At 32.1% G+C, this 11,964-nt stretch overlaps 2 protein-coding genes across 2 annotated transcripts; both read right to left on the minus strand.

Annotated features, from left to right (window-relative positions):
- Window positions 1-780: 780 nt before the first annotated feature.
- Window positions 781-2,696, minus strand: LOC108471184 (UDP-glycosyltransferase 71K1-like). The gene has a single exon (XM_017772793.2). It carries the CDS (start codon window positions 2,454-2,456, stop codon window positions 999-1,001), a length of 1,458 nt encoding a protein of 485 aa, XP_017628282.1. The 5' UTR covers window positions 2,457-2,696; the 3' UTR covers window positions 781-998.
- Window positions 2,697-8,583: 5,887 nt separating this feature from the next.
- Window positions 8,584-10,862, minus strand: LOC108473975 (probable (S)-N-methylcoclaurine 3'-hydroxylase isozyme 2). Its single transcript, XM_017775814.2, has 3 exons — window positions 10,033-10,862; window positions 9,487-9,951; window positions 8,584-9,414 (listed from the first exon to the last, which is right to left on the minus strand). Exons 1-3 carry the CDS (start codon window positions 10,528-10,530, stop codon window positions 8,794-8,796), a joined length of 1,584 nt encoding a protein of 527 aa, XP_017631303.1. The 5' UTR covers window positions 10,531-10,862; the 3' UTR covers window positions 8,584-8,793.
- Between the last annotated feature and the right edge of the window lie 1,102 nt (window positions 10,863-11,964).

The following is an 11,964-nucleotide window of genomic DNA, read 5'->3' on the forward strand; positions in this document are numbered from 1 at the left end:
TGCTCCTGCAGCGTCATTTAGTGGTGTTTCTGGCATACGCAAAGACCATAAGAACCTCTGCCCACTCTGCTCTAACCCAAGTGCTATTTCTTTCACTTGGGGTGGTCCATGGCATCCATGGCTTCCGAAGCAAAGAAAAACCACTGATGATTCAGGCTGATTATCAAGCCATTTCATGATCCTGTCGCGTTGGAGCTGCTCCAATTCAGGGTGAGGCAAACTATCAGGGTGAATCACTGGTCCAACTGAATAAATTGGAGGGTTTTGGCCGTTGACAAAACAACTAAGAGCATAAGTCTCAAGCTCTTCAAATGTATTTATCACTATACCTTCGGCGTACGTCCTTGAACCTTTCAGCAATCTTGACAAATGCGGTATAACTTCCATGCTTGTTGAACATGAGTGAAGGCAGAACACGTGAAGGGACAGGATTTGCAAATCCTGGGATCAAATGTCCAAGATCCTTGTTTGGATTTTCGGGGTTCGGGTATTCAAATTCCTAACCGTTCTGTCTATGTATCGCCACAAGTGGACGTTCTCGGCCACAAGTGTACAGTTTTCTCTGCATTTCAGCAAGAGGGGACAGCAACAGCTAGAAAAGAAATATTATGATTAATTTTTATATTTTTAACGTCACGTTAAATTGTCGTTTGTGATTTTAACAGGAATGACCAAAATAATTGAATTATATTATGTGGATGCTTAAATTGTAAACTTTAATTTATTCAAAATTTAATACAATTTATATGGCTGCCAGGTTAATATTAAAAGCAAAGGAGCTTATTTGATAAGCGGATAATTTATTGAATAAATATACGAAAATTTAAATTATTAATTCAAAAATAAGATGAAATAATAATTAAAAGCAATTTAAAATTAGGATAATATAAATAATTTCCTTGACAACATTGAACAAGGGCTAAGAAGATAAGGACGCAACGCAGGGCTTATTGTCAATGTAATCTGAGTAGACTGACAAGCAGATAGAGGGAGATAAATCAGGTGTTGGCTATCATATCCTCTATGAATCGTCCAATTGAATTAAATGAAGATCCACCATTCATAACAGCCTTCCTAGCCATCTCTGCCATTTCCTTCACTTTCTTCCTAACCTCACTGCCTGCATCCATAACCTGTCGTACTCCTTCCTCTATCTCCTCTGCCTTCACAGTATCACTTGTCCCTCCCCTATAATCCAACCTCAACTCTACTGCTAATCCCACCTCCTTCATAATATATGCATTTAGCTGTTGTTCCGCATATATAGGCCATGTTACAATCGGCACGCCATGCCACAAGCTTTCCAGGATCGAGTTCCAACCGCAATGAGATACAAACCCTCCTACTGCTTTGTGGCCGAGAACGTCCACTTGTGGCGCCCACCTGCATATCATCCCCCTCTCCTGGATCCTTTCTAGGAACCCTTCTGGTAACATTTCCTCAGGGTTCTTGTAATGAACTGCTCCTGCAGCGTCATTTAGTGGTGTTTCTGGCATACGCAAGGACCATAAGAACCTCTGCCCACTCTGCTCTAACCCAAGTGCTATTTCTTTCACTTGGGGTGGTCCATGGCATCCATGGCTTCCGAAGCAAAGAAAAACCACTGATGATTCAGGCTGATTATCAAGCCATTTCATGATCCTGTCGCGTTGGAGCTGCTCCAATTCAGGGTGAGGCAAACTATCAGGGTGAATCACTGGTCCAACTGGATAAATTGGAGGGTTTTGGCCGTTGACAAAACAACTAAGAGCATAAGTCTCAAGCTCTTCAAATGTATTTATCACTATACCTTCGGCGTCCTTGAACCTTTCAGCAATCTTGACAAATGCGGTATAACTTCCATGCTTGTTGAACATGAGTGAAGGCAGAACACGTGAAGGGACAGGATTTGCAAATCCTGGGATCAAATGTCCAAGATCCTTGTTTGGATTTTCGAGGTTCGGGTATTCAAATTCCGAGCCGTTCTGTCTATGTAGCGCTTGTAGGTACAGCACGAGACCGAAGAAGGATGCATTTGAGGTTAAGTATATATAAGAAGAAAGACCGAGTTCAGTTGCGACATCAACCATGGGCGAACAAAACAGATCAAGAACTAAGCCTGCAACTCGGGTTGAGTCCGAAGTGGATTTCATAGACAAAATATTTGTGACAGCATTTCTAACATGAGGGATGTAGCTCTGAATTAATGCATACATAAAAGCTTCGGGTGCCAAGGTCCAAAGATGTAACGGGGGAGGATCTACCGGAGAAAGCTGAATTAGCTGGATTCGATCAGGTTGCGAAGTAGCAAGCCATTCGGAGTAGGCATTGGCGAAACCCGAAGAATTCCACTCAATGGAAAGAATAGTAACCAAAATTCGATCATCGTGATGGATGAGACGCTTTACGAATTCAACAGTTGAGGCCAAGTGGCCGGCTCCTGGTGTTGGAACGAATATCAGCTCTACTTTCTTCATTTTTCTGTGTGACTCACTGCTCTGTTTCTTTTCTTTAATCAAATTGAGAATGCATTTTATAATGAAAGGAAACACATTGCCATTACAAAGAGTCCCACAGAGGGCACAATGAACGACAAACCAGAAAGCTATTGGATGAATCAAGATAATGTTTTCCAGTACAACTCAATTACTTTTGAGTCTATTCAAACATGCTTGCCAGCAATACAGATATTTTATTAACGGCTCATTTTTTCTGACCAAAGCAACATCATTTTAGCCGTGACTCTAATAAATTTGAGCAAAAGGAATAATGATTTATTTTCCACTTTGTTTTTTTAAAAGAATTACTTTAAATTTTTTTCCTCTTTTACTTTTTGAATTTGTATTATTTATTCAATTATCTCAAAATAAATGTAAAAATTAACCTATGTAAACTTTGTTAACTTTTGCTTACATGTATCTACGTATATATTACTTAGCAGTTACTTTTTTTAAAATTAAAATATTTTTAAAAAATCTTTATAATTTTATACTTTTCTAATAATTTTAATAGTTTTAATATTTTTAAATAATTTTCATTTTTTAATTTTTAAAATTTTAAAAATTAATTAATTACTTGTATAGTATTCATATGGTAATTGACTTATATGTCACGTCAATAAAGTTATTAAATGTTAATTTTTTATTTATTTTTGAGTTGTAATACCCTAAAATTTTCAGTACAATAAATGTATTGTTCTAGTAACGTACATGATAAATTTATCAAGAAAATAGATTGAATGTATTAAAATTTGGTGTGGCAAAAGAAGGAAGTAAAATAAAATAATTTAGAATTTGGTGAAAATTGGATTAAATGTGAAAATAGATCGTAAAAAAGGTAGAGTCACAAATAAATATTTTTAATATGACATAAAAAGATATTTATAGGCGGAACTGGAAAATAATGATATGGACTAAATTAAATAAAATAGAAAAGTTTAAGAATTAAAGTAATAGTTTTATTATTTTATAAGAAAAAAAGATTAATTGGCAATTTTTCCTATTGACTTTTATGAGGCGTAATGATTATATTGGACAAAAGGATAGGTAATTAGCAGTGAACTTTGGTGTAATTTGATTGGCTGGTGAATTAATGGATTAAAACAAAAGAAAAAATAGTTTTCTTCCTACATTAAGGAAGGTTTAACGGATATACAAGGTGAAAAAAAAAAAAAAAAAAATAATAATAATAATAATAATTTGGCTCACCTTTTTGGAGAAGGAAGAAAGATTTTTTTTTTTTTTTAAAAGAGAAGATATTTTGATAGATAAAAGTTTCAATAGTTGAATCCTGACCATTGATTTAATTGATTAAATAATAAAATGAATAAATAAAATAGAAAAAAAAGAATGAAAGAAACAACTAGAAGATAGAAAAACCCCAACGTGGGGTTTGGAAAAAGGAGAAAGGAAAGAAAAAAAAGGGACTAATTTTGTGGCCTATAATAATGATAGTAAAAACTAAAATGAGAAACTGATTAGTTAAAACAGTGAGTAATCTAATCAAAAGGACTAAATCTATTAAATTGATTTTTTAAATAATGGACTATTTTATAAATTTCAAAATTTACGGAACTGTTTATGAGATGTGTTAACTAAATTTCACATTAAATAAATAAAAAGGAAAATATTTGGTATTTTAGGGCTGAATTGTAAAACCAGAAAAGGTCAAGGACTATTCTATAAAACATTGAAAATTGGACTGTTTGGAATTATTCTGAAAAAGTATACAACTAAAATAAGAGTAAATTGATTATATAAGTGCTTAGTTGAATTATTAGAGAAATATTAAATTGATAAATAATAAATGATCTGGTTTAAAATTTATTTAATAAAATTTGATTAATAATTGATTAATGGAATAGAAATACAACATAGAAAATCAATGTACGAACAAGCATGGGAAATATAATAAAATAGAAATTCAAGTAAAAAACAAAAAAATTATTGAAATATGATTATCATAAGGAATAAAGTTGATATGGTTTGAATTATGGGGAATAATATTGGAATTTAAAGAAATAGTTAAAGTAAATAGAAAAAATGGTAGAGGAGTATGACGCTAAGAAATTGTTATATAATTTATTAGTGGATTCATTTGTAAAACTTTGATAATTGTAAAAAAAAAATATAACTTGTTTGAAAAGTTATGACATTGAAATTTGAAAGTAGACGAATATGAATAATAGTAAATTATATGGTATAGTGATTAAATTACAAAAAGGTGTAAATCTAGTATTTTAGTAGAATTGTATGATGTTAATAGCTGAGAATAAGTTATACAAAAGGAGAATTTGGTGAATGAATTAAAAAGTAAAATAGGAAGTTGGTTCTAGATTGACAAAACAGAGTGCATGTCATGACATCGCACCTGAATTATGAAGAGTTTGTAAATAGGTCCTAAATAACTAACGAAACTCGAATAAAACTTGGAATGAAATCAAAATTTTATATTAACTTTAAATTGTTCTGTTAACTTGATTAGTAAGAGTATTTGAACTAAACTTATTTGAAGTTGTCTCGATAACGAATGTAATATTCTGATATTCAGACTCAACATGTGGGTCAGGTATGAGGATGTTACAGGAGTGATTTAATAAATACCGCAAGTTTATTTTTATTTTTTGGAAAATTAGAGGACCAAACAAGTCATTATGCCTTGGTAAATTATCTAGAAAGTTACTAAAATTTTAACGTGTTTCTATTTTGATCGGTCGAAATCTTTTTGTTAATTTAATCACTCTTATTAGCTCAATTTCATTTATTAGTCACCCCCTCAATAAAATACTTTGAACACCAATTCTAAAAAAATTAACAAATTTAATCTCAAATATTTATAATTTTATCAATTTTGTGAAAATAAGTTTAATGAAATATTCGAAATATTAAGGCGTAATTGTTATTTTCAATATACTTTCTTTTTCCCTTGAGCTTTTAGGTTTCAACCTTTTAAATAAAGACATCTCATTATTTCAGTGTTTGACATTTTTAAAAAAAAATTATTGTCCTAAATTTTTTTGGTTGAAATTGAGAAAATGGTTTGGATTTTTGAAAAATATAGAAATTTTTATTCTTAAGAAAAAACACGAGACTTTAATAAAAGATAGGAGTCCCTACTGACATTATTTTGTTAGGTATAATCAAACTTCTATAAAATCGCCTGTTAAATTTGTCTTAAAGTCTAGACAATATTTTAGACCAGGGAGTCAATTACACAAGTAAAGTTTTAGCACCCTCGAGATATGCCTAAAATTGATATCTTATTAAATAGGTGTTATCTAAATTTAAAAAAAATTGAGTTGAATTCAATATTTAATTATGATAAAAAATAAGAAATTATTTATTTATATTTTAGAGTAAACCAAATTTTTATTTAAAAGAAAAACCCATTTTAAATATTATTCGATTAATGAAAACATCAGATTGTATTTAAAATGGAAGGAAATTTGATTTATAGGGCATTCCATTTTTAATTTACTGTCAAAATGGTTAGGTATTGCAACTTTCCCTTTCGTCCATTTTCCCTCCCACGTTAAGCTCGAGATTATTATTTTATTTATTTTTTCTCTTTTTTTTTTTCAAGTTTTTTATTTGTTTTTTTTTTTAATTTTATAAAACCTCCCACGTTAAGCTCGAGATTATTATTTTTTTAATTTCTTAAAGAACGTGGCCCCATCGCTTTATTATTATTACTTTTTCTTCTTTTTTTTTTTCCTTTTTTCAAAGTTTTTTATTTGTTTTTTTAATAAAAGAAGTATTAAATCAAATGTAAATTAGATAAGACGATTTCTCTATATCTTAATTATTATGCAATAATTGTAACACTTCATCTGGTGGTTGCATATAAATATATTTCTCCAAAGGTTTTGATAACGTCATTTTTACTAAGCCATCCACAACCTTATTTCCTTCTCTAAATATATGTCTCACATGAACCATCCAGGTACGTTTGAGAAGGTCCTTGATGGCACGCCCTACAGTTGAATAAATTTATTCAACTTCATTTGTTTGGATCACTTCGATAGCTTCAGTACTATCCATCTCAAGTATCACATTCTCTAAACCTAGATCCTATACTATTTGGAGTCTCTCAAGAGCACTCTGGAGTTTCGCCAGAACCACAGAACAAGAACCAATATTTTTAGAAAAACCAGCTACCCAAACCCCCTGGCGATCTCGTATTAGACCACTTGCTACAATAATCTCGGACAACAACTGGTAAATTGCACCATCAGTATTCACTTTCAGCCACCCATCATCTAAAAGAGTCCATCTTGTCAAATATCAAAAGGTAGTGTTTATGTGACTCAAAGAAATCACCCTTCTCTTGACTACTTGCTAAAAACTTCCTTTCATCTGTCAATCTTTTTTTGCAAAATGTTGCTCCTTTCAACAAATTCATTGTTCAATACAAAATTATTCCTTCTGATCCAAAGTTGCCAACTGATGATGCCAAAGAGTTCTGGTCATTCACTAGGCTTACTTGCAAAATAATCAGGATACAATAGGTTCTTCTCAAACCAATTTTCCAAACTAAGGTTGAAAAACTCTTGACTGTTACTCGTCTTGATAATTGAGAATCATGTTACCACAGCTATGGTGCAAAACCTCAATGCACGATCAATGTTTTTCGTCATTTTTTTTAATGTACTTGAGAGGTTTATGGGAACCTAATCAAATTAATTTCTTTCCTATTAAATGATTTGAATTAATATCTATTATTAAAAAGAATTAAATAATATCAAATTGAAATAGAATTAATATTTTTTATTTAAAAATACCATTTACTGTTTAATAAAGTTAATCATTTTAAAACTTTTATGGTTCTGTAAATGAAATTTTTTGTTTAGAATTGAACCTAGAACTAAAAAAAATTCAAGATATTTAATAATAGTATAAGAACTAAATTAATTCATTTAATAATAAAGAAACTAATTCGATCCAATCCTATACTACAAGGACCTCTTTTCTTCTCCTAACAACCCTAATTGTCGCCTTCACACCAACGCACTCTAACGCTGTCATCGGTCAATCGCCACACCGAAATGGTCCTCTCTATCTCCTCTCCCCAAGATTTTTAAAAAGCTTTTCAAAAATCTTGAAATTAGCCTAAAAGCTTTCGAATCTTGACGCTCTCTAATATCTTATCTTTAATCTCCACTGTCGAACAAGTACGATTTTTCTAGTATGATCTTCTTCTGAATGAGGCCTTCCCAATTACAGTTCAAATTCACAAATGAAGTAATCAAGATTTCACTATTTTAATATTTAAGATTTTTCTTTTCTTTTATTTTTTCTAAATTTTATTTTATTTAAAATTTAAAAAAATTCAAAGAAAATTAAATGTTTATAATTTGAAATTTTGATTTAAATTCCATTTGCTAATTAAATTGCATGACTAAATTAAATTGGATATGATATTATCATATATTTGTTTAAAAAGTATAAAAATATGATTTTATCAAATTCATTAGTGATATAACACTTTCAAATTTACTATTAAATAGACGATTTTGAGAAATATTATGAATATTATATTTATATATTTTTATTACATAATATTTTTCGAAATTTTTCTCTTTATATGCTTAATTGTTAATTTAATACTTAAAAGAATTTCCTCCATTCATTTCTCTAAGAAAAAATGAGTTGCTGATAAATAATTAAGAAAATATAATTCATTTACAAAACACTATATCAAAGTTATATAAGTAACTTTTTATTACTTGCTAACTTCTTATTTATTTGGCTTAATTAATTAAACGACTCTTAAAACTATACTAATTTTTGTTAGATATCTAAATTTTTTTATCAAATTAGATACTTAAATTATAAATCTCTAACCAATACAAATCTCCATACTTATCTCCATTAAAAACCCACTTTAATAATAATAATAATAATAATAATAATAATAACATGTCATGTGTTATTTTTAAATTTACATTAAATTAAAAATATATATTAAAATTAATTTTTATTTTCAATCTTTCTCCACCCTTATTCTTCTTCTAATCACCCATGTCTGACTGGAAAATGTTTGAAAAGCTTTATTTTGCTATATCTTATTTAATGCTAACAGAGAACCAACGTATACTTACTGATATTGTATTAATTATGTTTCACTCTATATTCAATAAATAAAAAACTAAGGGTAACATATTATTTTTATTATAATGCCGCGATACATAAATGTTGGTAGACAAGATTGCCACCAAACTTTCATTTGAGCACCCTTCGCATTATGTATTAAACATAAGAACATAACATAGGAACATTACAGGCACACTCTAACTTATACTTGGATGGTGCCGTTCTAACGCTCATAAACAGAGGCTGGCAGTCGAGGCTTGGGAGTGCTAAGCAAGCTCTTACCTTTCTGAATAGTAAGCCCCACTCTCTCCCCCAGATCATTCAGGACATCTGGAGGTGACTCCCACTGGAAAGCATGGAGCAGAGCTGCCAAGTAATAGTGCACCATGCGATGAGCCAGTGGCCATCCCACGCACGACCTTCTCCCCGTCCCAAACGGTAAGAGGTTAAAGTCTTGGCCCTTCACATCCACGCTTGACCCTATGAACCTCTCCGGCTTGAACTCCAGTGGATCTTCCCACACATTAGGATCCCTTGCCATCCCCCAAACGTTCACGTAAACGATGCAGTGCTTGGGGATATGGTAGCCAGCTACCTCGCATGCCTCGTTGGTGCGACGAGGGATGATGAGTGGAACGCCAGGGTGCAGTCTGAAAACTTCTTTCACAACTGCCTGAAGGTATGTCAGCTTCGGGATATCGCTTTCCACCACAAATCTGTCCTTCCCTACAACTTGATCCAGTTCCAGTAGCAGTTTCTTGAGTACACTAGGTTTTCTTAGGATTTCTGCCATGCCCCACTCCACAGTGCTTGAGGTTGTCTCAGTTCCTGCAATAAACATTTCCTGCCAAAACAAAAAGAATGATTAGATTGATACTACATATATTACAATTGAGTTGTAAATATATGTACTTACAGAAAGCATTCCTTTGACGATAGATTTTGGTAAACGGTCCAAACCATTTTCTTTATCATTACTCTCATAACTCAACAGAACATCTAACATATCCATTTTCCGTTTGTAGGGTATCGTCCCATCAAGTTGAGCTTTTCCCTTCTCAGCAAACCTCTCCTCAATTAACTTCTCATAGAAAGCATCCAACTGGCCGAAGATCTTGTTGATTTTTCTCTTCAAGCCTTGTGGATCAAATGGTTTAACAAATGGAATGAGATCAGAAAAATTCGGGGTCCCAATCACCTTTATCAACTCCCAGAACCTCTCTTTCATTTTTCTTCCTTCAGGCATTGAGTTGTCGAAAAGGTCCTTGGAGCAGACGAAATTACTCACTAGGTTGGCCAGTGCTGTAAAAGCATATTCTGCTATGTTCACTTGAGTGTTGGACTTTGAGACCAAGTACAAATACTTGAGCAAACCATGAACCTGTTGAAAAATACAAACCTTCAGAAGATTACATTTAAAAACAAAAAAACCTTTATAATTATGTATAAGATCGAATTTAACCTGTGAGGTACGAAGTGGCTCAAATTGTTCAAAGGCCTTAGGAGAAAGTAGTTCGGTGATCAAGATCCTTCGAAGAACCTTCCACCTGGGACCATAGGGCGAGAAAATGATGGAATGGGCATCATAAGAGATGACTCGAATGGTCTCGGTTATGGTCCGACTGGAGAACATCCCTTCCTTTTCCTTCAAAACTTGGGCTGCCATTTCCGGTGATGACACCACTATGGCCGGCTTTATTCCCAAGTTTAGACTGAAAAGGGGACCGTAGACCTTGGCCATGTCAAAGAAATCTTCATGGAGACGATTGGAGAGGTGTGGAAGGCTGCCAAGGATAGGCCAACCAACAGGGCCTGGTGGTGCATTCTTCCAGTTTTTATGGCGACCACCAAACACCATAGGGATCAGAAAATAGGAAGCAATGGACATTGCCACTGCCAAGACCGTGGACCCTGAAACATACTCACCAGCGCTTAAGAAGTAAGAATGCAGCAAAGCCATATTGCCAATGTCACTTCCTCCCTTCTGCCTCTAACTATATATATAGATGGAGGAGTGGAGAAGAAGGTTGCTGTGAAAGTGAAAATATATTGGATCTCTGTGTCTACATATTTATACACAATGAAGAGAACTGAATATCCAAAAATTTAAATTTACATTTTGATGCATAGAAAATATGATTCAGCGATGATAATGATGAACTTGGATACTCGAGCGTTACAATTTGGATAAATGGGAATGGAATCAAAATAATTTACATTGTTTCTGGCGTACGTAACTGCTTTTCTCAACAAACTGCTAAAGCCTTTTTGTCATGACATGAAGAATCTGAAACTTTCCCATTACTAGCTTTGTAAGAACATATATCAGAAGGGTAATATGACAAGGATGTACTTATGGCCAAATTAATGCATGACAAGGATTCATTACTTGCATTACTTTCAACACTCACATGCTCTGCTGTCAATTTTATATTCACTTTCAACTTGCACACACTTCAAACTTTTTATTTGTATTATGGGTTAGTATTTAGTACACTAATTTATTATGTGTCATATTTTTCTTAATATTTTATACTATACTTGTTATCATCTTAATTTTATTTGTGAAATTTAAAAGTGGTGTGATATTAGCATGGGAAGGAAATGACTTTTATAAAAAAATATTATTAGGATTATCATTTATTACACCTTTTTATTTATTTATTTTTTATCTTTAAGGGAAGGATAAAAATTGTTATTAAGATTATCATTTATTACACTTATCTATTTTTAACTTCAATTGGGGAGGAAATGACTTTTTATAGAAAAATGGTATTAGGATTACCATTTATTACACTTTTTTTTTTAACTTTAATTAGGAAGGAAATGACTTTTATAGAAAAATATTATTAGGATTACCATTTATTACACTTATTTATTTATTTTTAACTTTAATTGGGAAGGAAATTACTTTTTATAGAAAAATGTTATTAGGATTACCATTTATTACACCTTTTTATTTATTTTCTAACTTTAATTTACTTTTTTCAAATGCAAGTTGAAGTTTTACCATTTTAGAAGTCTAAAAGAGAGAAAAAAAAAAAAAAAAGAGATTTCTTAGACAAGAATTTTAAGAGTAAAGTTTTAGTGTAAAATTGTTTAATTTGTTAAATATAATTTGTTGAGTGTTAATTTTGTTATCCCTTCTCATGGAGATTTCTCTTCATATTTATAAGACATGGTCTATTAATATGATGTATCAGGAGTAGCTAGACACCATGCGCAGCAGCACGTTACCCCCTAGGGATGACACGCATCCTTAGGTGCTCTCAGGAGGATGTTGGCGAGCAAGACATTGGTTATTCAGACTATACGTTGTGCACTAAGATGACTAGTAAGCACGCATGTCCTAAATAATGAACGAACGAGCTAGATGATGGTGAAAAGTGGCATG

This window comes from Gossypium arboreum, chromosome 5 (assembly GCF_025698485.1).
Source record: "Gossypium arboreum isolate Shixiya-1 chromosome 5, ASM2569848v2, whole genome shotgun sequence".
Classification (NCBI taxonomy): domain Eukaryota; kingdom Viridiplantae; phylum Streptophyta; class Magnoliopsida; order Malvales; family Malvaceae; genus Gossypium; species Gossypium arboreum.